Source organism: Sorghum bicolor, chromosome 8 (genome assembly GCF_000003195.3).
Source record: "Sorghum bicolor cultivar BTx623 chromosome 8, Sorghum_bicolor_NCBIv3, whole genome shotgun sequence".
NCBI classification, from domain to species: Eukaryota; Viridiplantae; Streptophyta; class Magnoliopsida; order Poales; family Poaceae; genus Sorghum; species Sorghum bicolor.
The window spans coordinates 61549423-61576301 of NC_012877.2; the positions used below are offsets into that span (position 1 = coordinate 61549423).

At 44.5% G+C, this 26879-nt stretch overlaps 3 protein-coding genes across 3 annotated transcripts; all 3 read right to left on the reverse strand.

Annotated features, from left to right (window-relative positions):
• LOC8071506 (thaumatin-like protein) lies at positions 9549–10115 on the reverse strand. The gene has a single exon (XM_002443569.1). It carries the CDS (start codon positions 10113–10115, stop codon positions 9549–9551), a length of 567 nt encoding a protein of 188 aa, XP_002443614.1.
• On the reverse strand, positions 13450–14347 carry LOC8086118 (thaumatin-like protein). The gene has a single exon (XM_021465908.1). It carries the CDS (start codon positions 14308–14310, stop codon positions 13735–13737), a length of 576 nt encoding a protein of 191 aa, XP_021321583.1. The 5' UTR covers positions 14311–14347; the 3' UTR covers positions 13450–13734.
• On the reverse strand, positions 21164–22934 carry LOC8060153. Its single transcript, XM_021445701.1, has 3 exons — positions 22791–22934; positions 22440–22688; positions 21164–21414 (listed from the first exon to the last, which is right to left on the reverse strand). Exons 1-3 carry the CDS (start codon positions 22923–22925, stop codon positions 21355–21357), a joined length of 444 nt encoding a protein of 147 aa, XP_021301376.1. The 5' UTR covers positions 22926–22934; the 3' UTR covers positions 21164–21354.

The following is a 26879-nucleotide window of genomic DNA, read 5'->3' on the forward strand; positions in this document are numbered from 1 at the left end:
TGGGCGGCGTACTGTTATAGCCACCTGTTCTGTTCCCATTTTCTGACCTGAGGACAGCAGGGATGTTTTGCCATACTTGGGATTATGCGTGTGGACTTACAATTTCTGAAAGTGCATCTCGGTTCATCAGTTTGGTTATACATCTGAATCACCATGCATTTGAGTGGCCGTGTGTGTGTGAAAATCACTGAGGGAAAATTAGAATTAAACAAGGCCTGCAATCTGAAAGGAAAAAAGAGTGTGTGTGTGTGTGTGTGTGTGTGTGTGTGTGTGTGTGTGTGTGTGAAAATCACTGAGGGAAAATTAGAATTAAACAAGGCCTGCAATCTGAAAGGAAAAAAGAGTTAATAAAAAATTTGGACCGTTATGCAATCTGAGAGAAAAAAGAGTAAATACAAAAATTTGGAGATACGTGGAGTTCAACACGTACCTTGAACCATACATATTTTCTGCTCTACCAGTTGAGTTACATCCAAACATTAGTTTAATTTCTAAATATAAATAATTTTAATTATTTCACTTGCACCGGTAAATGCCACCATATTGACTTCACTCGAATATGGCTTTCACCGATACAAAATCCTTCCTTCATGTTTCATGTTTGAATGACCAATTTTATATCCAAAACCCGGTGTAATTGGATCCCACAAATTTTCCAGATTGATAACCTTGTTTGGATGGACCGTAAAACAAAAAGGCATACATCGGTTGCACACAGATAAAATCAATAATCGTCCCCTTAATTAGCCCACACTAAAGATAGGACTGGTATCAGGCTCATCCTTCGCTCCTCCAGTCATCGTTGTCCACGCATCGTGACACTTCATGTCATGTCATGTAGAGCTCTCCGTCATCGTTGTCCATGCACCGGTGACACTTCATGTCTCTGTCATGTAGAGCTCTCCCTGCATCCACCCTCAGTACTCATACTTTTCTCTCAACGGCTTACTTTGGCAGCAGAGGTAATTTACCCAGAGAATATAACCTCGGACGTGGATTTTTTTATCTTCTTTTTTTTTCGCCTCCATCCGGGGTGAATATCCACACACAGGAGAATTTCACTGCAGCTGATTGGCAGACAGCGGCGGCGCAGTGCCTCCTCATGTCGAAGGGATGACGGGCGGCGGCGGCGCAAGCGCCTCCTCATGTAAAAAGATAGAGTGACCCACAAGCAGACTGGGAACCGTGCCCGGTGTCTCGAGACATGGGGCAGCGCCCCGGGGAAAACTCGTGGGTCGGGTCATCCTCCCTCTCCGCGTAGGCTTCCAAACGGCACCGTAATCTAGCCCGTGGCCAGTTTCCGCGCGGGCTTCTCACCCTGGGAAAAGGCGAGGATCTCGGAGGGATCCCCTGTTGCCAAAGTAGGCCGTTGCAATTTTGATGCCAATTTGGATCAGTGGCAAACCCAGCTCGAGAAATGACCTAGGGCGAACTTATGCTATAAAATTTGGTGAACCAATGACGATATAAGCCAACAAATTCCTTAAGTTGCTTTGGCAATATAATAATTTGACCAATATTGAAGTTTTTAGCATATATTTTCCACATCAAAATTAGAGAAGATTGTTTCTTAAATTAAGGGAAGCCATACATACTAATACTAATACTAATAGTTCTAAACTGACTTCACCAAATCATTCGATGATTCATCCTTAATCAAATTTTAAACAATTAACTATGTGAAAAGGGCAAATAAAAATAAAAATACCAGCAACCTGACGCAGGTTCTCCGGCTCCGCCTGCAAGTTTGTGAATTAGTGAGAGAGATGATAGGGAAGTCAGAAGTCGAGAATAGCGAGAAACGTGTGAAAGGCCGGTCGTATTCTTACTGCGCTTTGTGGGTTGTGGTTTTCTATATGGGCTGAACTACACATGATGGCCCAACACGTCTAAGTTCTCTTCAACATTCATCGGATACTCGAGGAGTCTCTTCTTCCTTTGCACTAATGTCTAAAATTTTTATATGGGTGTCAGATCAGCTCCAAGAGAACCTAGAGCAGCTGCCCTAGCTCGCCCTAGTGATGGATCCGCCTATGACTTGATTGACATCGAGCTCTCCGTTGCTTGATGCTTTAATTTCCATCCCTCAATTCCTGGCACCGTTGCAATTTTGGTCGCGATCTGCGCTGCTTGATGCTTTAATTTACACAACTGCCAACTTGGATTGACATCGAGCTATGCAAAGGGAAACACGGATGCATGGGATGGCATTGCCATGGCAGAGCTTGTAGTTTGTATCACGGGTGATGAGAAATTTTGACAGATCAGCATAACTAGAACATCCAAACTTCGATTCGATAGACGAAAGGAGTTGAACATCGCTATACATTATAGGAGAAAAAAGATTAAATACAGCGGGAGCAAGAAAACTTCAATTATATTGATTTGGATGGAGAGGCGAGGGCTTGAACATGGCTATGCATTTCGAGAGAAAAAAAAGAGAATAAAAATTCAGATCGTTATGCAATCTGAGAGAAAAACAACAGTAAAATAAAAAATTTGGAGATGCGAGGAGTTGAACCCCGTACCTTGAATCATGCTTATTTTCACACTCTACCAATTGAGCTACATCCCCAACATTTGATTGGCTTTGAAATATAATTAATTTTATTTTTTTACTTGCACCGGTAAATGTAACCATATAACGATAATGCACAAAGTGACTTCACTCTAATATGGCTTTCACCAGTACAAAATCCTTCCTTCATGTTTGGATGGCTGGATTTATATCAAAAAACCGTGATGCTTCATGTCTCTGTCATGTCAAGCTCTCCCTCCAGCCAACATCCACGGATCCACCCTCCGTTCTCCTTCTTTTCCCTCTACTAGATCCGGATTCCCATCCCTCAATTCCTGGCACCATTGCAATTTTGGTCTCAACCTATTCTGCTTGATGCTTTAATTTACACAACTGCCAATTTGGAATGACATTGAGCTGTGCAAACGGCAACAAGGATGCATCGGATGGCATTGCATAACTTCAATTTGATTTGGTTGGAGACACAAGGAGTTGAACATCATTATGCATTCTTATAAGAGAAAAAAAAAGAGTAAATACAACATGAACATCAAAACTTTGATTTGATTTAGTTGGAGATGCAAGGAGTTGAACATTGTTTTGCATTGTGAGAGAAAAAGAATAAATAAAAAAAATCTGACCGTTATGCATTCTAAGAAAAAAAAGAGTAAATAAAAAATTATGGAGATGTGAGGAGTTGAACCCCATACCTTGAATCATGCGTATTTTCATGCTCTACCAGTTGAGCTACATCCCCAACATTTGTTTAGTTTTTAAATACAGTTACTTTTAATATCGGTATAACTGATAATGGAAAAGTGACTTCACTCGAATTTAGCTTTCACGGGTACAAAATCCTTCCATCAAATGGTGCGTAGTGGATCTAAATAGTTGTACTAGCTGCTTTCGCCAGCGAAGTGGCAGCTGGTGCGCCCTAAGATCCTGCCTGCCGACCCTGTCAGGATGGCGGCCGGCCACACCAAGAAGGAGCAAAGGTTGGTGACAATGAAGGTGGCCGTGTTGGTCTTGCCGGCGCCGGTGGTGAGCGCCAAGAATGCAAAGAAGCGCTTCTACAAGGAGGGAGTGGGCAGGCCTGGAGCCAGCCACCACTGGACTTGGGTGCAGTAGTTTTGAACAAGCTAGGCATGCAAATCAAAAGATCGATTGCTAGCCAGCTTATACACAAGGTGTTGACACTCAAAAGTGTCCAAAGTGCATAATGGACTCCACCATATTTCTATCGTCAAGATGGCCATAAAGGATACTTCGATCATCGTATTCGGAGCCCATATGAAGGATGAAACAACTCGTAACATGATCCAGCTAGAGTTGGCTAAGCTGACTTGACCAACTTCCTCAAATGCAACAATTTGGACTTTAATTCACCATTGCGTTCCTCTTGTCGAGCTGATCGAAAGCATATGCTCACCTAATTTGAAGTCCGAATGGATTAATTACGAATTTTGGAAAAATTTCACCTGCAAATTTTCTAGTGCTAGTCGGCTTAGCTGAGTCACCTAGTCGGCTAAGCCGACTCTCCCTGTTTTCAGCTCGACAACAACACCTCGGGCTCACTGAAGTCATCCTTAGCCGACTTTGTCAGATCCAGAACGGATCTAAACACGTTTTGAAGTAATTTAGAAGAGGTTTCGACTCCTAAATGGATAGGGCCGCCTCCACCATATAAATATAAGGTCCACGGAGGATTGAGGTGTCCAACACATATAATTGTATCAAAAAAACAATCTACTACCTCTCTTTTACCCTATCTTCCTCTCTCTTCCTCTCTACTTCTCGTTCTTTGTCAGCGCTGCATGGACGATGGATCGATGACGTCGAAGCTCTAGAGCAGCCAGGATGGCTAGAGCAGCCCATAGCCACTGCACGCCCCGACGGGGTCCTTTCTGGGCGCGTGGGGTTTTGGGTCTCAAGAGACCTCGCTGGCGTATATCGCGTATCGTGCTCCCGATGAGGCTCCTCTGGCGACGTGTCTTGCATATTGTGCTCATCGCTGGAGGCACAAGGTCCACGTGTAGACACCCCTAGGCATCGGTTGATCTGAAAATTGGTTAGGTCCTACATCTAGCGATCTAGCTCCTTATCTAGTATGTGACCTAATTAAGCATTAACAGAAGGCATGCACTCAGGCTTGCGAATCAAAAGATGTCCTGTCGATGAGACGCTCACTCTTTGAGACACTCTCGATGTAGTTCGATTGGTAGAGCATTAATATATATATGGCTAAAGGTATTAGGGTTCAGCTCCTTGCTTCTCCGATGTTATTTATTTTACTTCTCTCTTTTTCTCTTAGTGCATCAGCAATTTATTTATTTTACTTCTTTTGTTTCTCTCAGTGCAGGACTCTAGGTGTTCTTTTTCAGTTATGGATGGCATAAGGTTTGATTTTTGAGGGCTCCATGTTGAGGTTGGCGTGCTTTGAGCCAACAGTGCTTCGCCCGCCACCTTGTCGACGGATTGCACCAGCTTTGCATCCAACCTCTCCACTGCCCATGTCGAGGCAATTTCACCCGGTGCCCATGGATCCGAGGAAGGAGCTGAGGAGCACTTCCCTTGGCCTATGCAAAATCAAGTGCTTGCCGACGTCTAAACCCAACGTTAATTACTAACACGCACCAATATGTTGTTAAATATTGTCTATGACCTCCTCTCAAACATAACTGCACTATGGGTTAAGATTGTTCGAAATTCTTCAGATGTACTGCCAGTGGTTTTGTAAATAATCGACCTGCTACTTGATCACCTGAATTGAGGTGCTTTCCAATACCAAGGCAGTAGCTAGCCTGCCAATATATTAGGTGAAGCGAAGGTGGCCCTAGTGGCTGAATGTGAACCCATCCATCGTCACTTTCACTTATAGTAGTTTTTGCAACCGCTCACCACAAGTGTATACACAGATCGCCAGAAGATGCCGTGTTAGTGAGACTTGGATGCCAATTTATATATTTGGCAGACATGCATAGAGGACTACAGGAACATGCAGTAGCTGCTTGTTCAACCAAATAAAGGCGAAAACTTAGTCTATAAGGTTGCTGTGATGAAGGTGTATCGAGTTTTTTTTTGTATATATTGAACTCGTGTTAAGAGAAATAAAACAATTAAGTGAGGTCCATTTGAGCCCTTGAACTCTTGTTGCCGAGTCTGGAACTCCCTACACTCAAAATAAAAAATATTATATTCTCTAACTTTATAAATCGACAAAATCACGACACCTTAGAGCAATGTAAGGATTGAAGATCTTATTGAGAAAAAAATATAGGAATATGTAAATTTAAATTAAAAAGTATTAAGTTGGAGATGCAAGGAGTTGAACCCCGACCCTCTATGCAAAGCTTAGCACTCTACCAATTGAGCTACATCCGCAACTTTGATCTATTTTTCAGAATAATTGATGTCATTTTTTGTAATGACACTTACAATAACAAAGAATATATAAATAATGCTTGCTTGTGAATACGGCTTTCACCAATCATTTTGTAGAACTGAAATACATGGCTGAACCAAACATGCATTTGGCTATCTAGAACTGAAGAATTAGCTAGAGTAGTGCTTTGCAGGTTCCACATATGTCTCTGACAAAATAAATAAATGATGGTTCTTTTATTTCTCATTTATTAAGAAGATTATTAAGGTGGTGATATGATATTATTTTCTGAACTTAGTAGCATACAAAGTCCTTAACACCAAACATCAATATTATTCACCATTGACATGTATGTTTTCGGACGATCGGATTCATTTCTATTTTATCCGTGGAATCAAATGAAGCGGTAGATACATACTGACAACGCATGTCACTCTCTCATAAGACAGAAGTGAGATGAGGCTTGACGCCAAGCTACTTTGGGTAAAAGACGACATGGTAGTCGCTGTCGGCCTTGCAGCTGCGGACCTTGCCCTCTCTGGGGCGATGGTTGGCGTCGGGGCAGCCGGCATTCCTGCACCGGATCGTGTGGGCCTCGCCGTCGAACCTGAAGTATATTTTCATGCTCTACCAATTGAGCTACATACCCAACATTTGTTTTTTGAAATATAATTAATTTCAATTATTTTACTTGCACCAGTAAATGTCACCGTGTAACTATAATGCACAAAGTGTCTTAACTCGAATATGGCTTTCACCGGTACAAAATCCTTCCTTTATGTTTGGGTGGCTGGATTTATATCCAAAAACCAGTGTAAAATTAGAACCCACAAATTTTTCCAGATTGACCTCAAAAACCTTGTTTGGATGGACCGTAAAATAAAAAGACTCAGACCGGTTACACATGGATAAAAATAATCGTACGTCTCCACAGCCCACACTAAAATATGACTGATGTCGGGCTCATGCTCTGCTCCTCAAGTCATCGTTGTCCGTGCACCGTGACACTTCATGTGTCTCTATCATGCAGAGCTCTCCCTACGTCCACCCTCCATTCTCCTAATTTTCCTTCTACTAGATCCCGATTCTCATCTAAAAATTATTGGCACACGGATGCAATTTTGGTCTCAATCTGTGCTGCTCGATGCTTTAATTTATAGAACTGCCCAGCCTGAATTGACATCAAGCCATGCAAAGGGAAACAAGGATGAAGGGCATGGAATGGCCACGATGGAGCTTGTAGTTTGCATCATGGTCATGAGAAATTTTAGCAGATCAGCATATATAGCTTGAACATCAAAAGTTCGATTCGATTTGGTTGGAGATGCGCAGAGTTGAACATTATTATGCACTGAGAGAAAAAGTGTAAATACAGCGGAAATATCAAAACTTGGATTTGATTTTGTTGGAGATGCGAGGAGATGAACACATTGTGCATTTAAGAGAAAAAAAAAGAGTAAATAAAAAAAGATTTTGACTGTTATGAATTCTGAGAGAATAAAAAAGAGTAATAGAAAGAAATTTCAGCAGATTAGCACAGCTGGAACATTAAAACTTCAATTTGATTTGGTTGGAGACACAAGGAGTTGAAAATAATTATGCTTTCTTATATGAGAAAAAAGGGTAAATACAACATGAACATCAAAACTTCGATTTGATTTAGTTGGAGATGCAAGGAGTTGAACATTGTTTTGCATTGTGAGAGAAAAAGAGTAAAAAAAAATTGACCATTATGCATTCTAAGAAAAAAAAAGAGTAAAAAAAATTATGGAGATGTGAGGAGTTGAACCCCATACCTTGAATCATGCATATTTTCATGCTCTACCAGTTGAGCTACATCCCCAACGTTTGTTTTGTTTTAAAATATAGTTAGTTTTAATCCTTATATAACTGATATTTCAAAAGTAACTTCACTTGAATTTAGCTTTCACCGGTACAAAATCCTTCCATCAGATGGTGCGCAGGCGATCTAAATAGTTGTACCGGCTGCTTTCGATAGCCAAGTGGCAGCTGGTGCGCCCTGAGATCCTGCCTGCTCACAGGCACCCAGATGAACCACGACTGGGCATGCTCAAGCTTGGTCAGTGTGCCAAAGCCGACCCTGTCAGGATGGCGGCCGGCCTCACCAAGAAGGAGCAAAGGTTGGTTGGTGACGATGAAGGTGGTCGTGCTGGCCTTGCCGGCGCCGGTGGTGAGCGCCATGAATGCAAGAAGCACTGCTACAAGGAGGGTGTGGGCAGGCCTGGAGCCGGCCACCACTGGAGACCCCATTGCTTGGGTGCGGTAGTTTTTCTTGGGAACAAGCTAGGCATGCAAATCAAAAGATCGACTGCTAGCCAGCTTATACATTATCGCATTCGGAGCCTGGATGAAGGATGAAACAACTCGGAACCTGATCCAGCTAGAGTTGGCTAAGCTGAGGTCCATTGAGTTAAGATTGTTCAAAATCCTTAAGATGTTGTACTGTGGTTTTGTAAATAATCGACCGGCTACTTGATCACCTGAATTGAAGGTGCTTTCCAATACCAAGGCAGCAGCTAGCCTGCCAATATATTAGGTGAAGCGAAGGTGGCCCTAGTGGCCGAAGGTGAACCCATCCATCACTTTCACTTATAGTAGTTTTTGCAACCGCTCACCACAAGTGTATACACAGATTGGCAGAAGATGCCGTGTAAGTGAGACTTGGATGCCAATTTATATATTTGGCAGACATATATATGCATAGAGGACTAGAGAGGAGCATGCAGTTGCTGCTTGTTCAACCAATAAAGGCAAAAACTTAGTCTAAGGTTGCTGTGAAGGTGTATACAGTTTTAAATTAAACTTAGTCTATAAGATTGCTGTGAAGGTGTATACAGTTTTTTTATACATTGAACTCTTGTTAAGAGAAATAAAACAATTGAGTGAGGTCCAGTGAGCCCTTGAACTCTTGTTACCGAGTCTAGAAACTCCCTACACTCAAAACAAAAAAATCTTATATTCTCTAACTTCGTAAATCGACAAAATCACGACACCCCTTAGAGCACATTAAGGATTGAAGATCTTATTGAGAAAAAATATAGGAATATATAAATTTAAATTAAAAAGTATTAAGTTGGAGATGCGAGGAGTTGAACCCCGACCCTCTAACTATGCAAAGCTTAGCACTCCACCAATTGAGCTACATCCCCAACTTTGATCTATTTTTCAGAATAATTGATGTCATTTTTTGTAATGACACTTACAATAACAAAGAATATGTAAATAATGCTTGCTTGTGAATACGGCTTTCACCAATCATTTTGTAGAACTGAAATACTGGCTGAACCAAACATGCATTTGGCTATCTAGAATTAGCCGGAGTAGTGCTTTATGATGTGCATTGCAGGTTGCCCATATGTCTCTGACAAAATAAATAAATGATGGTTCTTTTATGTTTCATTTCTTTAGAAGATTATTAAGGTGGTGATATGAGATTATTTTCTGAACTTAGCAGCATACAAAGTCCTTATTATCACCAAACATCAATATTATTCACCATTGACATGCATGTGTTCAGAAGATCGGATTCATTTTTATTTTATCCGCAGAATCAAATGAAGCGGTAGATAGATACTGACAACGCATGTCACTCTCTAAGACAGAAGTGAGGTGAGGCTTGACGCCAAGCTACTTTGGGCAGAAGATGACGTGGTAGTCGCTGTCGGCCTTGCAGCTGCGAACCTTGCCCTCGCCGGGGCGGTGGTTGGCGTCGGGGCAGCCGGCGTTCCTGCACCGGATCGTGTGGGCCTCGCCGTCGCACCTCAAGTCCATGGGCAGGTTGAAGCCGTCGACCACAGAGAGGTCGTAGTAGTCTGCCGCGCCGGCGCCGATGGTGAACTCGGCCAGCGTCGCCGGGGGCTTGCCGGAGAGCTGGCAGCGGAGGGCGCCCGCGCAGTCGCCGGTGGCGCACCACCCGTGGCCACTGGGGGCGAAGCGGCAGCCAGTGCGCCCCCAGACCCTGCCACCCGTCGTCTCCGCCGGCACCTTGAGGAGCCATGTCTGGCCGGGCTCCAGCTGAGTGCCGCCGCCCACAGGGATGGCTGCCGGCCACACCGTGAAGGGGCAGAGGTTGGTGACCTGGAACGTGGCCGCGCTGGCCTTGCCGGCGGTGGTGAGCGTCACCAGCGCTAGGAGGACGAGGGAGTGGGGAGCAGCTGGCGTCCTGCTGCTTCTGCTCCTGGAGCCACCGGCCATCGCGCTTGGTCTTGGTGTGGTGCTGCGCGCGCGCTGTGCTTGTTGCTTGTGTACGATGGACTTGTGTGCTTGCAAATGATGCCACATGCCTAGCCGGCTTATATAGAAGGAACTCAGACTCATGGCACGTGAGATTACAAAGATGCCCTCTCTCATGTTGGAAGACTAGCTATAGCTGTTAATAATTCTGATGAAGCTAAGCTAGTAGATCTTTAGAAAAAGAAGCTAAGCTAGTAGCTTAGTAAAAAGCTCAGTCCTAGCTAATACTAGCTTACCTGTTTATACGTAAGCTATAGCTTCTGTGTTATATGCCTCTGCGTGTTTGTAAGCGTTTGCGTCTATGCGTGCGTACGTTTATAGGGATGAGTGTGCGCTCGTATTTGTAAGCGTCTGTGTGTGTCGTCGTCCAGACTCCGGTGGCTGAACTGTTGAAGATCGGCATCCATCACTTATAGTAGTTTTTTCAACAGCTCCCCACAAGTGTATACATAGATCGCCATCACCAAGTATCAATATTAGATGCTGTGTCAGTGAGATTTGGATACCAACGGTACTATAGACTAGGACATCATTGCCGGATCAAAACCTCCATGATGAGGGTCTTGTTTAGTTCACCTGAAAACCAAAAAGTTTTCAAGATTCCCTGTCACATCGAATCTTGTGGCACATATATGAAACATTAAATATAGACGAAAACAAAAACTAATTATACAGTTTAGCTATAAATCACGAGACGAATCTTTTGATCCTAGTTAGTCCATAATTGGATAATATTTGTCACAATTAAACGAAAGTGCTACAGTACCCAAAACTTTTCACTTTTCGGAACTAAACAAGGCCGAGGTTTCCAGGGAACCCAAAAACAGGCTAAATTATAGCATATTTTTATATTATTAGGAGAGACCCTACCGGACAGCCACAGAGTGAAATACTGTTAGCGAGAAACAACACTCCATGGATCAATATATGATCAACAAGCAGCAGCTGCAAGCATGCTCCCATATATGTCTGCCAAATATATACATATTGGCATCCAAATCTCATTAACAATACATCTCCTAATTAGATGGAGAAACTACCAAAATAAAAGTTATAAATTTTAGAAAGTTATAAATATTTATATTTTAACAATGTTTTCATTTGAATTCATTTAGAGTCTCGAATACTTATTTTAAAATCATATGAACATAAAATTGCTAGGACAAAAATCTCATTTGGACACAAACAACTTACAAGTGGAGTGGTTAGAGGCTGAAGACATGAAGCAGGAGAACAGGGGTTCGAGCATAATGACATCAATTCTCCATCACTATCAGTTCAAAATCTGACAGTGATGGCATTTTTTAAACCAGCAGAGTGTAACAAAAAAACAAGTAAATAAACAAATTAGAGATGTGAGGAGATGAAGCCTATACTCCCTCCGTTACTCAAAAAAAATAACGTTTAGGACATCATTTAGGATACCAAGGAGTGTAGAGTTTTCTCTGTTTGCCCCTATTAAATAAGGCTGCGGGTGCACTCTCTACAAAAACATACATTAGCTCAATTGGCTAGCGTAGCAGTGTGTTGGGCTTGAGGTGCTAGGCTCGAAGCTTGCTGGCCGCAATTTTTGCATGGCCTGCATGGGTCTTCTTTTTTTTTTGCATTTTTGCATGGCACTGTTTGCCTGAGGCGCGTCGATTCGCGCTGTTTTGGCGAATTTTTCGGCCAAGCGTGTGTGGGAGGCGCATGGCGCCATGCTGTAGAGGCAATAAAGCTAAAGCGATTTTTTTTTGCGGTAAACTCGCGAGGGCGCGTTGAAGAAGACCGACGTTTGGGTTGCCTAGTTCTCTATTAAAGCGCCTGTGTTCTTCACTTCTTCTCTTCACTCAAGCTCCTGTTCTTCACTAAATCATCTTGGCCGAGTAGCAACTCACATGGCTGATGTTGGGTTTGATCTCAACGTTCGATTAGAAGATGATGACGATGGCGACGTTGCATTTGATCTCAACGACCCTCCATTGCAGCATGACCACGGCATTGTACTTGTTCTTATCTTGTCCGATCCATTTGCAACCGTACTCTAAATCGTTCTCATATCAAAGGATGTTGTCACAGGTTTTGATTTAAACTTGCCGGTAGATGAATTTGGTGTAGTCGATAGCCATTATCTACAAAACCTCGCTGGTATGTACCCACACTTGCACCGGCGTGGAGTCCGGCACCACCTCGATGGAGTCTGGCACCATCTCCGACTCCGGCGAAGGCTGCTGCAACTCCGGCGCCACCTCGATGGAGTCCGACACCATCTCCGAGTCCGGCAAAGGCGAGCAACGAGCACGAGCAGCGGTGAGCACGAGTGGTGGCGAGCGCGACCGGCGATCGTGAGCAGTGACGAGCGGCGGTGAGCGGCGTTGGCGAGCGGGAGAGGCGAGCGGCCACGCAGCCGAGCAGCGGTGATGGCTAAATAAAGACGCGAGTGGAGAATTGCTCACGGTGCGGCGCATGCAAGAATCGAAGCGACCGAGAGTTACTGCACCGTGTGGCAACCGAAGCAGCAAGGGCACACACGTCCATATTCATGGCTGCCAGCCCAGAACGACATTTTTTGGCAAAACACGGTTAGCAGTCAGAACGACGTTTTTTAGAGTAACGTAGGGAGTACCTTTTAATCATGAAAATATTAATGCTCTATACCAATTGAGTTATATCCACAATTTTTATTTAGTTTTTCAAAAAATAATCTTTTCATTTGTCCATAGACCATAATAATCGATGATGGAAAAAAGTGGCTTTGATGTTACTAGTACAAAATCATCCTTTCGCTAACCATCATTACATTGATGAATATGTACTTATACATATATAGATTTTTGATAAAAAAGGCTTCACTCTATTACAGGGTATAGCTGATATATATCCTAGATTTACATGGATGAAATTTGAAATATATACATGCATATAGACCCAATTGTCCAACAAGTAGTAGTGTATAACTAACACCCAACATGGTTCAGTTACTTTCATGCAAGAACAATTAGCTAGGTTCAAAGTCCATTACATGTTCCATATGCAGGATCGTCATTACGATTATCTCTCTGAACCTTGCATTTATTTATCGAGTTTTTCTAGCAAGCGCCATAGCCTCTGCATTATTAAAAAAATGTTATGCAAAAACATAATTTTTTTTGGAGATGTGAGGAGTTGAACCCCATACCTTGAATCGTGCATATTTTCATGCTCTACCAGTTGAGCTACATCCCCACCTTTTATTAAACTTTCCAACGTAATTAATTTAAATTATTTTACTTGCACCATCCTTCCATCATGCGCAACTGAAATGCATATAATCATTTTGCCGTTCGGAAGTGAAAAATTAGCCAGAGTTACTAGTAGCATACAAACACAAACAGTTGCCGTTCATCGGTTCGTCAATAAATTCACCATTGACAGTGCAGAGACGGCATTGCTTTTCTCGCTCTGAGTTTGACAAATGAGGAGGGATATATAGTTGCATGCTGCATGCATTACATACGAATAAATCAGCACAATTATATTATTCTCGGTCACGCGACTTTATTTATCTTTGAGAAATAACAATCGCATGCAGATTGCATCATCATTCACTTCTGATCAATCATCAGTCCTTGAACGGGCAGAAGACGACGTTGTAGTCGCCCTCGGACCTGCAGCTGTGGACCTTCATGGCGTCAGGGCAGCCAGGCTCCCTGCACCGGACCCATTCCTTCCACACTCTAGGGTTGCCACCACCACACGCGAAATCCAAGGGCAGGTTGAACCCGTCAGCCACGGAGATGCCGAACGTGTCGTTCGCGATGCCGGCGACGTCGCTGATGGTGAACTCGGCGACCGTCGCCGGGGGCTTGCCCATGCTCTGGCAGTGCAGGGCGCCCGCACAGTCGCCGGTGCTGCACCCGCCGTGCTCGCCGTCGCCGGCGAAGTCGCAGCCGGTGCGGCCCCAGATCCTGCCGGTACCTGATGGCACCCGGACGAACCATGCCTTGGCATGCTCGAGCTTGGTCAGAGGCCCGGTGCCGGCTCCCGTCGGGACGGCCGCCGGCCACACCGGGAAGGGGCAGAGGTTGAGGACCAAGAAGGTGGCCGCGCTGGCCTTGCCGGCGCCGGCCGCAAGCGCCACCAGCGCAAGGAGGAGGAAGTGGGCAGGCCTGCACCCGGACGCCACCAGAGAGCCCATTGCTACGTGTTAGAGGCGGTGGCTTAATTTTTGTGTACGCTGGCTGGGGATTATTGAGAACATTGCGACATTTGACCTGCTTATATAGAAAGAACTCAGGGCATGTGAGCTTACAAAGATGGCCTCTCGATCACATGAGACGCTCATTCGTTGGTGAAGAGGTGCTTTCCAATAAAAAGGCAGCAGCTAGCTAGCTGTGCTATGCATGCCATATATGAGGTGAAGTTATGAAGGTATACTTTAAAATATAGTTTGAAATAGTGACACAAAGCAAAAAAAAAAAACTCAGCACCAAAAACAAAAAAAAAATAAAAATACTTTGCCGAGAGCCAGCCAAGACACTAGGCAAAGATTGCTTTGCCGAGGGCCTTTCCAGCTGGCGCTCGGCAAAGAGCCTTCCTTTGCCGAGAGCCAAACGTCAGGCTCTCGGCAAAGGGGACGCCGGCAGCCGGCGTTTGGTGGACAGGGACTTTGCCGAGAGCCCGCCTTTGTCGAGTGTGCTGCTCTCGGCAAAGAGCCTCTTTGCCGAAAGCCTGCATTCGGCTCTCGGCAAAGAGCCCTTTGCCAAGCGCCTGACGTGGCCCTCGGCAAAGGAAGCTCTTTGCCGAGAGTCTACTCGACAGCTCTCGGCAAAGTAGGATTTTCCTGTAGTGGTAGCGTCTATTGGCTGAAAATCATGAACCCATCCATCACTAAACTTGGTGAACTAATTTGTTTCGAATTCTCATATATATATATATATATATATATATATATATTAGATGGTTCCTGCCATATTACTAAAGTCAGATTTCGATAGAAATATAAAAAAGAATAAATTGGAGATGCAAGGAGTTGAACCCTGTACCTCTAACTATGCAAAGCTTAGCGCTCTACCACTTGAGCTACATCCCCAATTTTTGTTTGTTTTTTAATATAATTAGTGTCTTTTTGTACAACACTTACAATAATCAAAACTAAAACAAGCTTGCTTGTGAATATGGCTTTCTCCAAACATATTGTGCAACTGAAATACATGACTGAACCAGACATGCATTTGGCTATCTAGAACTGAAGAATTAGCCAGAGTAGTTGTGCTTTCTGATGCACGTTGCAGGTTGTGCCCTTCTGTTTTGGCTCATAAGTCTCTGACGAAATAAATTCTTTTTCACGCGCGGTGCACTACTGGAACCAGCGGCTTTGCCGAGTGTAAATACGCTCGGCAAAGATCACCATTCCACTCGGCGAACGCTTTGCCGAGTGTTTTTTATCGTGACACTCGGCAAAATGCGCTCGGTAACATCTTACTCGGTGAAGACATTTTGCCGAGTGTTTTATTTCGGGGCACTCGGCAAAATTACAAAGTATTTTGCCGAGTGCGTCCACCGACACTCGGCAAAGTTTATCCGCCGTTATGCTGGTTTCCGTCAATGCAAAATTTGCCGAGTGCTTGCTTCGACACTCGGCAAAAATATATTTATTTAGCACTCGGCAAAGTTTCGGCAAAGAATTTCAGAATTTTATTTTTTTATAAACTTTGCCGAGTGTCCTGGTCATGGCACTCGGCAAAGTAAATTTGGATATTAAATCCTGGCATAACTTTGCCGAGTGTCTTGGTTCTGGCACTCGGCAAAGTAAATTTGAATATTAAATCCTACCAAAACTTTGCCGAGTGTCTTGGTTCATGGCACTCGGCAAAGTCACCGAAAATTGCAATTTTTTTTGGTATTTTTACATTCCATTGCAACAGAATATATATATATATATATATATATATATATATATATATATATATATATATATATATATATATAGAGAGAGAGAGAGAGAGAGAGAGACATACATCAATCATCACAGATATAACACCAGCATACATTATATATCACAAGCACTCACATATTTCATCAATCCATCGAAAATCCATTAAAATTGAACATCACAAGTTCAATATTACAAGTCCCGCACAATTGCATCAAAGTTCAACATGACAAGTACTGTGGCGAATACATCAAAGTTCAACATGACATGACCCGCACAAATGCATCAAAGTTCAACGTGGCTACTGTGACCATCACAAAATGCATTAAAGTTCAACATGACAACTCTATTATTAAAAGGTCAACATAGCTACTGCGGCAAAGACTCAAAGGGTGGCCTCCCGGGCTACTGTGGCGAAGACTCAAAGGGTGGCCTCCCGGTTGTCGGTGAAGGATTGACGGGATCAACCGCCGGTGGTGCATTAGCGTTTGAACCCGCCGATGGAGGCTGCACAAAAGAGAGGAGATGGCATGTTTTAGACTCGATCAAAAATTAAAAATTTGGGCAGCACCTCCCCTGCACGGGGAGGTTTCCAACCTGCAAGAAAACAATGGCTCGAAGGCCGACAATACCAACGGCACGATGGCCGGAAGTCACAACGGCACGAAGGCCAACCATCCCAACGGCACGAAGGCCAACATAATTCAACTTTCATACTCACAGGAGTGTAGTATCCAGCCGCTAGCACACCTTGTCCTTGCCCCATGCTTTGAATGAGCTGGGTCACCTGAGCGGTCAGCTGCGCCACCTGAGTGGTCAGCTGCGCGTGCTGAGCGGTCAGCTGCGCGTGCGACTCCTTTGTTTCATTCAGCTCGGCCTGCAGTGTTTCAATCACATGTGTCAGTGTACCAATTTCATTAATAGAGAAGAGTTACAGCCCCTAGACACAGGTACACTAATTCAAGGTATTATTCTTGAGTGCACATAAAGCAAACTAGCCTAGCCTAGCTATAGGTCTCCCTGCAGGTTAGTTTGCTTGCTGGAGGTAGCTAATTGCCCAACTGAACATGCATAGCAAGCAAACAGATCGATTGGAGGTAGTACTCTAATTACTTTGGCCTCTTCATGATTTCTCTTAACTATCAGTGTACTTGTAGCATGCATGTGGCTATTATATATATACTATCAGTGTCATTAGGCAATCACATGCAGTAAATTAAAGTTTGCCTGGAACCCTATCTAGCTAAGCTTATTATATGACAGAAGCAGGGAGCATACAGCAGCTGATCATGGAAATCAATGAATTCCTTCAGACAAAAAGGTATACATGGGTATATATTTTCAGCATGTCACATCCATTCCTTCAGACAAAAAGAGAGAGTTTTTTGTTCTACATGGACAGAGTAGGACACAGTAGGACACAGCATGTGGCCTCCTAGCCATCTGGAAGGGTTTATGGACAGAGTGCGGTATCTTCAGTTGAAGCCTCATTTCCATGCCTAACCAGAGCATGGTGAGATGGGCGAGATGGAGTAGAAACATGGCAATTCGCTACTAGAACTCGAGAACAGGAAACCTTGTGGGTGGGGATCGAGGAGCGTACCGTGGTGGGAGTAGGCGTAAACGGCCCGCCAGGTGTAGATGTGGTCGCCGGGCCTGATCTCCGACCGCTCCACACCCGGTTTGACAGCAGGCGACGCGGGGAGCCCCGGGGGCGCGGCGAGTTCGGGCGGCAACGGAGCCCCTCGACAGAGCTCGCTTGCGACGGATCCCCGCGGGCGCGGCGAGTTCGGGCGGCGCGGGGAGGGGCGAGCAGGACGACGGCGGACGGCGGCAGAGAGGGGGGCGCTGGGGCGCGGGACGGCGGCGGCGGCGCAGCTGGGTGGGCGCGATTGGGACTTAGGGCGGGCGGGCGCGCTGCACGCGTGTCCGGTTGGGACTTAGGGTTCCTATTGGGACGATTGGGCCGTCTTTTTTTTCTCAAATTTACGTGATTGGGCCGGCCTTTGCCATGTATAAAAAAAAGTCCAGGCCTGGTCCACCAGCAGATCAAACTTTGCCGAGCGCCCCAGGATGCGCACACGGCATATCAAACTTTGCCGAGTGCCCTACAAAGGCGCTCTGTAAAGTTTTTCTTTTTTTTTGTTATTTTTGATCCCAGTTTTTTTATGTGGCCTACACACATTATTTAAAACCTAGTTTAAATGTTTCGGGAAATTTTGAATTACTTTGATATATTTCCTTAGTTTATTTCATTTCTTTGATTTTTTTTAATATTTCTAACTTGAACTGCAGGTACATGGAATAGTGCAATTTAGTTCTTCGAAAAATGTTATTCATGTTATTTGATGTATGTTGAGTCCCTATCCACAAACTTGCATCAAATTTCGGGCATCTTATTTCACGTAACATGACGAGGAACTTGGCCGGAAAGTGATTTTAAATTATATGAAATGCAAACGAAGTCCGAAAATAACGAAACTTGCGGAGGCATCATGTTACTGCATGTGTAGGCTATGGTAAAAAAATGAACAGATTTTGAGTAATTTGTGACGTCAGTTGCCTAAAACCCACACATATCCACATGCGATAACAAGTTGTCACATGCACACACGTGTGGGTTTTAGGCATCGTGAGTCGCAAATTACTCCAAATCATCCAATTTTTTTACCACAAGATCAGCATGTGATTACAAGACTTCTCGACAAGTTTCGTGATTTTTCAGACTTCGTTTCCTTTTTATATAATTAAAATTTACTTTTCCTATAACTAACACAACATATTACGTCATCGAGATGCTTGACATTTCATTTGACTCCGTGCATACGGCCTCATCAAATGATACGTGTCACGAATATCATATTTTGGAGGATAAAATTCCATTATAACATGGATGTGCAGTTCAAATTTGAAATACGCCGATAAAAGCAAGGAAACAAAATAAATTAACGAAATATATCAAAAAAAATCAAAATTTCACCAAACTTTAGATTAGAGCTTCAAATACAGTCAGAAGGCTACACAAAAAAACTCGGGTCCAAAATCCAAAAAAAAAAAAATTTGCCGAGACTTTGCCGAGTGCTAGTGCATGAGGCACTCGGCAAAGTTTTGATAAAAAAATTAATAAAAGAATTTTGCCGAGCGCCTAACGGGTAACACTCGGCAAAATTTAACGGGAGGGAAATGCCGTCACGGTGGTAGAAATGTTTGCCGAGTGGTCTCTTTGCCGAGTGTTGTTACACTCGGCAAAAAGTTGTTTTACCGAGTGCGGGAGTTTGCCGAGCGCTTGTCACTCGGCAAAATGTTCTTTGCCAAGTGCTAAATTTTGCCGAGTGCTACGCTCGGCAAACTAAATCTTTGCCGAGTGCCCCGATAAACAGCACTCGGCAAAATATGAGGCACTCGGCAATGTCCCGTAGTGGTGCTTTTTTATATGTCAGGGCTTGTGATTATGGGAAAATGGCATGCGATTCAGGTTGCTTATATATAGAAGGAGCTCAGCCGATCAAAAAGAAAGGAGCTCAGAGAGCATGTGAAATTCCAAAGATGCTCTCTCGCATGTGTTAGAACTTAGAAGAATAACTGATGAAAGTTCTGTTGTTGAAGTGAAGATGCTTTCCAATAACAAGGCAGCAGCTAGCTGTGCCTTGTCTGCCCATATATGAGGTGAAGTGACCAAGGTGGCCTCCAGTGGCTGAAGATCATGAACCCATCTGTCACTTATAGTAGTTTTGCAACTGCTCACCACAAATATACACACAGATCGCCATCAAAGTTACTATGATCTAGTAGTGCCATGCCCTGTAAATGGGACCTGGATGCCAGACATGCATAGGGGAGCATGCGGTTGCATCTTGTTCAGCAAATAAAGGAGAAAACTTCGTCTATAAGGTTGCTTCCATGAAGTTGTATACTTTCTTTTTAGCAGATACATATTTAACTCGTGTTGAGAGAAAGCAAATAAAAAAAACTGAGTGAAATCCGTTTAACCCCTTGAACTTGTCGCTGACTCCAAAAACTCCCTACACTCGCGAGAAAAAAAAAAGAACTTACATTCTCCAACTTTCAAAACTGACAAAATCACTATACAACCTTACAACAATATAAGGGTGGTTTTGAGACATGTCATCCTTTCCTTTTTAGTTAAAAACAAGAAATACAAGCATGCATTCATCTCTCCGGAACCGCAGAAGAGAAGACGTGGTATTAATTAGTCGCTGTTGGCCACTTGGCCTTGCACCTGTGGAACTTGGCCTCGTCGGCGCAACCGGCGGGTTTGCTGCACCGGAGGACGACGACGTCGCATGCGCGGTAGTCCGCGACCACGTTGAATCCGTACACCACTAAGGTACCACGCGTACCAATTGCCGGCGACGCCGCCGATTGTGAACTCCGGCAGTATCAGTCCGGTCGATCCCTCGATCGGTAGCACGCAGCTAGCGCATGAAGCCGGCCCAGTCGACAGTCGTCAATGGCCGTGGGAAGGCGGTGCTCGGGGGGCGAGGCAGTACCCCACTACCCCACTGATGACAACACGATTCTCCGCGGCGAGGCGGAGGCAGAACACGTGCAAGTTCAGTTCACTAGACGCTCAGTTCAGCAGATAGCTAGCTTCAGGAGAATAGCGCCGACGCCAGGTAGCAAGGCGGCCTTTTCAGATCACATACTACACAGTACGTGCCGGCCCTTACAGAGGACCTCATGCCGACGTCGTCCATGGCCTCGACGGCGTGTGACAGAAAGGAGTACACGTCCTTGCGGCAAAGAACTTCATGTCCTAGCTCCATCTGTTGCACTGCTTGCCATCCATATGTATCTTGGCCAGGTCTTGTCGCACTCGGCGACTCAATTCGGTCTCAGCTCGTGTTTAGCAACGATCCAATCTAAAGGTAGGTTAACAGTAAACAGGAAATCTGGATGTCACCCCATACCCAATCTAGAGGAAGAGTAGTGCATGTAGTGGATGACATAGGTTAAAAATTTAAATTGCAAAAAGTCTCCATGCCTTGACAAAATTTTGCACATCAAATAAAAGAGCGCATTGAGAAGGTTTAAGAAATAACTACGCATGCAAAGGAACAAATTAATGTCAAATATCAACTGATTTATTAACTGGAAGCAGGCCCTATAAATATTATCAATGAACAAGAGCTGTTTGCACTACCAACAGTACCAAAAAATAGCGAGGATCAACACTCCATGGATCAATGATCAACTCAATACTTCTATTACACATTTCTCTCGGTAAAACATTTATAGCATTTCTGGAAGCTCCTTTCAAAGCCAAACACAAATTAAGCCTGTTCCTTAGTTGAGTCTTTTTTCTGCAAACTTCATGCGATTAAAACTAATCTTCTCTAACTGAACCTGCATAAGGAAAAGCATAAGTTAAAGGTGTATAGCTCATCACAGTGGACATAGAGCAAACAAAAGCAATATATACAGAGACCAAACGGCATTTGTGTGCTGATCATCCTTGTAACAGAAACCCAAAAAATGAACTCTAATGATAGTCTGGAAGCATATATGCATAGTGCAGACCAGGCCCCTTCATATATAGTAGTGCAGGTAAATGTAGACAAAGCTGCCATTGACTGGAGCCCATGCAAAAATGTTAGGTTCAACTGACCCTAGAATGAGTTCTTTTTTATTTGTGCCAGAGAATGCTAAAATATATGCAATCAACAAGAATATGAACGTTCTTGCTCCCACATGTAGGTACATGATTTTTTTCCCCTGATATCTGACCGCAACCGGAAGCAGAAGGCGATAGAAGATGGTTTATGGAAACTGTGTCTTCATGCCTGAGAGAAGTGAAGGCACCAGCTCAGCATGCTGGCTTAAAGTGTCACTGGCAATTGCCTTTTGATCAGTTGGACTCCTTATTACCAGCTAAAGGTAGGACATTGAGCTTTATTTTGTGTTGATGAGAAACAAAGTTTTCAAGAGGGGGAAATAGAGTATTATGAGTTTGCAGTCGAATTATTAGTAAGATAAAAAAAAACAAGGGCCCATGGTGAGCTGGTGTATGGTGTCAGACAAAAAGAGGACAAAGAGCAGTTGTGGAACAACCTAATGCTAAGGCCTTGTTTAGATCACCTAAAAATTCAAAAAAATTTTAAGATTCCCCATCACATCGAATCTTGCGGCACATGCATGGAGAATTAAATTGCTCATAGTGGCCACTTCAATATTATCAAAAAAGATTATAAGAACAAGTTTGGAGCGATCTTTAATAAGTGTAATTCTGGTCCGTCTTCAATGGTTATAGCTGAAGGTAGGACTCTTAAAAGGATTGATGAAATAAATAAAAATTAAAGGGTGAAACATTTGGTATAATGTCACATCAAAAATATGTAAGATAGAAGTTTGCAACCATAAAGTTTCCTTACCTTAAACAGAACCTGAGCATGAGGTGAAGCCCTTCTGCATTTTAGTAACTCGTTGTAATGAGAAACTGGGCATGCATCCACAGACAATGTACGAAGAAGACTTGCTTTGGACAGAATGCACTTTATGAGAGACAATGGAAGCCACCCTTTATAACTAAGTATTTGTACAACTTGAAGATTTGCACACATGACATCAGTCCACTGTGCAGTTAGGAAGTCATGATTTACATCCCTGTTCGCCCATCGAACCTTCACCAATATAAGTAAAAAGAGAAATCAGTTGTGGTATTAGCAAGATGACTTTCAAAAGCTTTAATGATGAGTATCCCAAAGGCAAACCTTCAATATTACCTCAATTTTAAGTTTTTCAAGGTTAGGAGAGCTCCCTAGTAAGCAAACCATTAATGAAATGCAGTGCACATCAACAAAGTCTATCGACAATTCCATGCTCTTCAAGTTGGGCAATGTGAAAGGAATTGCATCCATCTGAAAATCCCATAGCTGGGAGGGGGGAAAAGGATAAAATTAAAGCAAAGCAATAAAAACTGAACACGACGAGTGTGGAAAGATTGTTGGAACTTTATAGCATTTGAAGCAAGGGAGCATGCACGCAGAATGGTATGCATGGTGCCATGAAACTTGTTTCGTTTATTAAGGCAGGGTTTCAGATCATTTATTTAGTCGAGCAAACCAAGTTTACTACTTTATTATGTTAATAACAATGTATAAAACTGAACTTAATTGTATGCAAATGTAGTAAAATAGTCTGATGATTTTTGTATCACAACATCCACTGTCTCAATCCATATGCATGGTTTATGCCAAACAAACAAAAAACAGAATAGGGTATATATACATCAGGGAGCTAGCAATTAAACAATGTATACCGGTAGCTTGAAAATGAGCTCCTGAACTTGGGAAACACTGGCGAGGAACTCTACGCAACCAGCAGGTGCACCCTGATCAGTCATGCGGTGGCCAAAATCAATGCTTGCGTATTGGAGGCGCGGCAGGTCCCCAAATCGCCAGTGAATAATGCCAGACGAAATAATTCCCAGAGTGTCGAGATTGGGCGCCTCAATCACGCAGTTGTTGACGATGTACATGTCCTCAAGGAGGAGGACACGAAGCATGGGTGAAGCACGAATCATGGCCTGCAACTGGCTCCACGGCCTCCACCCCTGGTGGTATTCTGTAAACGCGACAAGCGTGAGGTATAGCTCCTTGAGCACGGGGAAGACGCCGGCGAATCCTCCACCAGGCTGAGGCTGCGGCTGAGGGAGAGGTGGAAGGCGACAGTTCTCTAGGGTGAGGGACACGAGACGATCGCAGGAGAAGATGGAGGAGTGGAGGGTGAGGATTCCTCCTCCTCCTCCGTACTTGTTGTTGAAGATGGAGATGGACTCGACGCAGCGGCGGGAGAGCGCGACGAGCCAGTCGCCGACGTGGGAGTGGGAGGCGAGTGCATGACCGGTGTGGAAGGCGAAACGGGAGACGCTGGGACCTGCGTAGCGGCGGAGTACGCCGTCGATGGCCGAGGGGGGCGTACCGTCGGGGAAGGAGAGGGCGAGCCCGGGGAGGGTCTCCCATCGGCGGCGCCAGGCGTGGGAGATCGCGGAGGACGAGGCGCGTCAGGATGTCGTCCTGCAGGTGTTCCGGGAGGGAGGACAGAAGGTCCATCGCCGGCGGCGGCGGCGGATCCATCTCCCTGGCCTGGCGACAGCCGTCAATAGCGTCAAGAAGGAGAGCGAGGCCTTCAATTCGCGACGCCCTGGTTTGTTTCAACCCTATTTTTCCAGAGCAGAAGCCATCGAGATTGAGAGAGATGAGTTAGGACTCTCCAACTGGGGACAGCACGGACTGGGTATAAAATTTAAGAAAATGTTTATTTAATTAGAATGAGCAGCTTTGAGATATGTACGGTACACAATTTTTTAAGACAATAAGTTTTGGAGCATTTCTCTATCTTTTATATGACTTGCAAAATATTAATTATTGCGAGTTGAGACAAAAGCTAGCCTCTCTCTCATGGGCAGCCAACAGGCTGCCAAAAAGCCGACAGACGGATAGTTCAGCTCAGTTATCTTTATAAGTTTAATTATTTTTGTATTTGCAATTTATATTAGTCCTAGATAGGTTATTTAGCAAAAGAGATAAAGTAGAAAAGACATAAATATCTGTAGACTCTATTAATATAATCAAACAATGAATTATGAAGAAAAAATTCTAGTCTTCCTCAATCTCTCAAGCTCATGACAAAGCATAAGACCTAGTTATCTATTCAAAATACCCAAATATCCATCATAACATCTGGTATCCAGAGCAAGGTTTTAAATAGGGGGCTAAGCTGTTTAGCAGCTTATGTCTAAAATAGCTAATAATGGAGCTAAATTGGGCTATAGCGAAATATAGCGGCTAAATTGTACATGAACATAAATAGCAGTACCTTGTCTCAAAAGGCTATAGCGGGCTATAACAGCAGCTATGCGAGAGATTTAAAACTATGATCCAGAGTCAGCCGATCCTCTCCACCTCCACCGAACTGCAACTCTCCACCCGATCCATATCCACCACCCAGGTGCCGCGTCGTCGTTCCGCCCACCCGCCGCCACCACCAACCGCTATTCCGCCCACCCGCCGCCACCTCCAGCCACCGCGCCGCCGCCCCACAGTCAACATCCCGGCGGACCCTCGGCCGTTGTTCCACCACCCGGTGCCGCCACCCCATCATGTCCAACCGCCGTGCCACCATCACGCGCCGCCGCCATGGGAGACGCCATTGACCTGAACGCGTCCCTGGAGGCCCTCACCAAGGCCGTCGCCGCCCTGCAGTCCACGATCGAGGCCATCGCCAACTTCACCAACGCCTGCACCTCTCCATCGAGCACCAAGCCAGGCTCCGATGAGCACCTCCAAGACTGGCCGGCCCAACACTGGCGGTCTCATTTTCCGCATTATGATGGCAAGACTGACCCACTCATGTTCATCAATCGATGTGAGTCGTTCTCTCTTCATCAGCGGATCATGGAAGAGGAGAAGGTCTGGATGGCCAGCCGCCATCTAGAGGAGAGCGCTAAGGTGTGGTATACCCACATCCAGCAAGACGAAGGTACGCCATGATGGCGCAGATTCTCGGCGCTGCTCCAACTGCATTTTGAGCCGCCTCTCAGTACCATCGCTCTCGATGTGTTCATATAGTCTCCAACAGCGCGTTCTATGGTTGACTCTCCTGATAACTTTGCAGCATTGCTTCCACACGAAAGCATCGTGTTAGAGCTACAGCTAGCAGAGGCCACCACAGCGGTCGGTCCCACATGCCGGGCCCCTAACTCCCACAAGCAGGCCGGTGCTACCTCCTTTTGTCATCAACATGGCCAAGAAACAAGCAGCGGTGCGACTACAAGCAGCGATCGATGCGAGGTTTTCTTGTCCGTCGTATGGTGTGGAAGATGCACATGCTCCTCAGCTCATCGCTATCGTGTGTGTTCATCCACTCGGCCTCACCGACACATCCTGCCGCTCCAATTGAAGTGGAGGTCCAAGTATGGGCACTTCCAGTACGGCGAACAAGCAGCACCCTCCAGCATTGGGCATCAATGGCTATGGCTATCTCATTCATCCTTTTTCCTGCCGTGGTGCTTCACAAATCCAACATAAGAGTAGACTATTTCACGCTCCACCCTTCCACTCCAATGAAGCCAGCGGAGGCGCTCTTCCCATGGGATCCAGGACGCTCTCGGCACCTTCCTCGACCACTATCACTGCAGCTCAAGGATGAGCTGGTCCTCAAGGGAGGGGGAGATGTCATGGGCAGCCAACAGCCTGCCAGGGCCGACGGACTGATAGTTAGGCCCAGTTATCTTTATAAGTTTAATTATCTTTGCATTTGCAATTTATATTAGTCCTAGATAGCTTATTTAGCAAAAGAGGTGAAGTAGAAGGGACATAAATATCTGTAGACTCTATTGATATAATCAAGCAATGAATTATGAAGAAATAATTCTAGTCTCCCTCAATCTCTCAAGCTCTTCTCAAAGCATAAGGCCTAGTTATCTATCCAAAATACCCACCTCCCACCTCGTTCATAACACACTCTCTCTCTCTCTCTGGGAACAGAACGATTTGGTATATTCATTTATATATGTAGGCAGAATTGTTGCACCTTATGAATTTCTAAACTGAGAACAAGAGGAGAGATTCACCAGAACTGAGACTAAATTGGGATGATTCATGTGATCTTATTGACCAACGAGTTATTTCATTCAGAGACTGCTTGTCAAACTTTCCTCACCAAGTTTCGCGCCGCCTAATAATAAGATCGAACATGTTATGTTGGTGATGTGGCCATCTGTGGCAGTCATCTTATTTTTCCTAGTACAAATACAGATGGGCGCAACTAATGATCAGTTGCTCTGCTACTGTGCTACATGCTTGTGATTT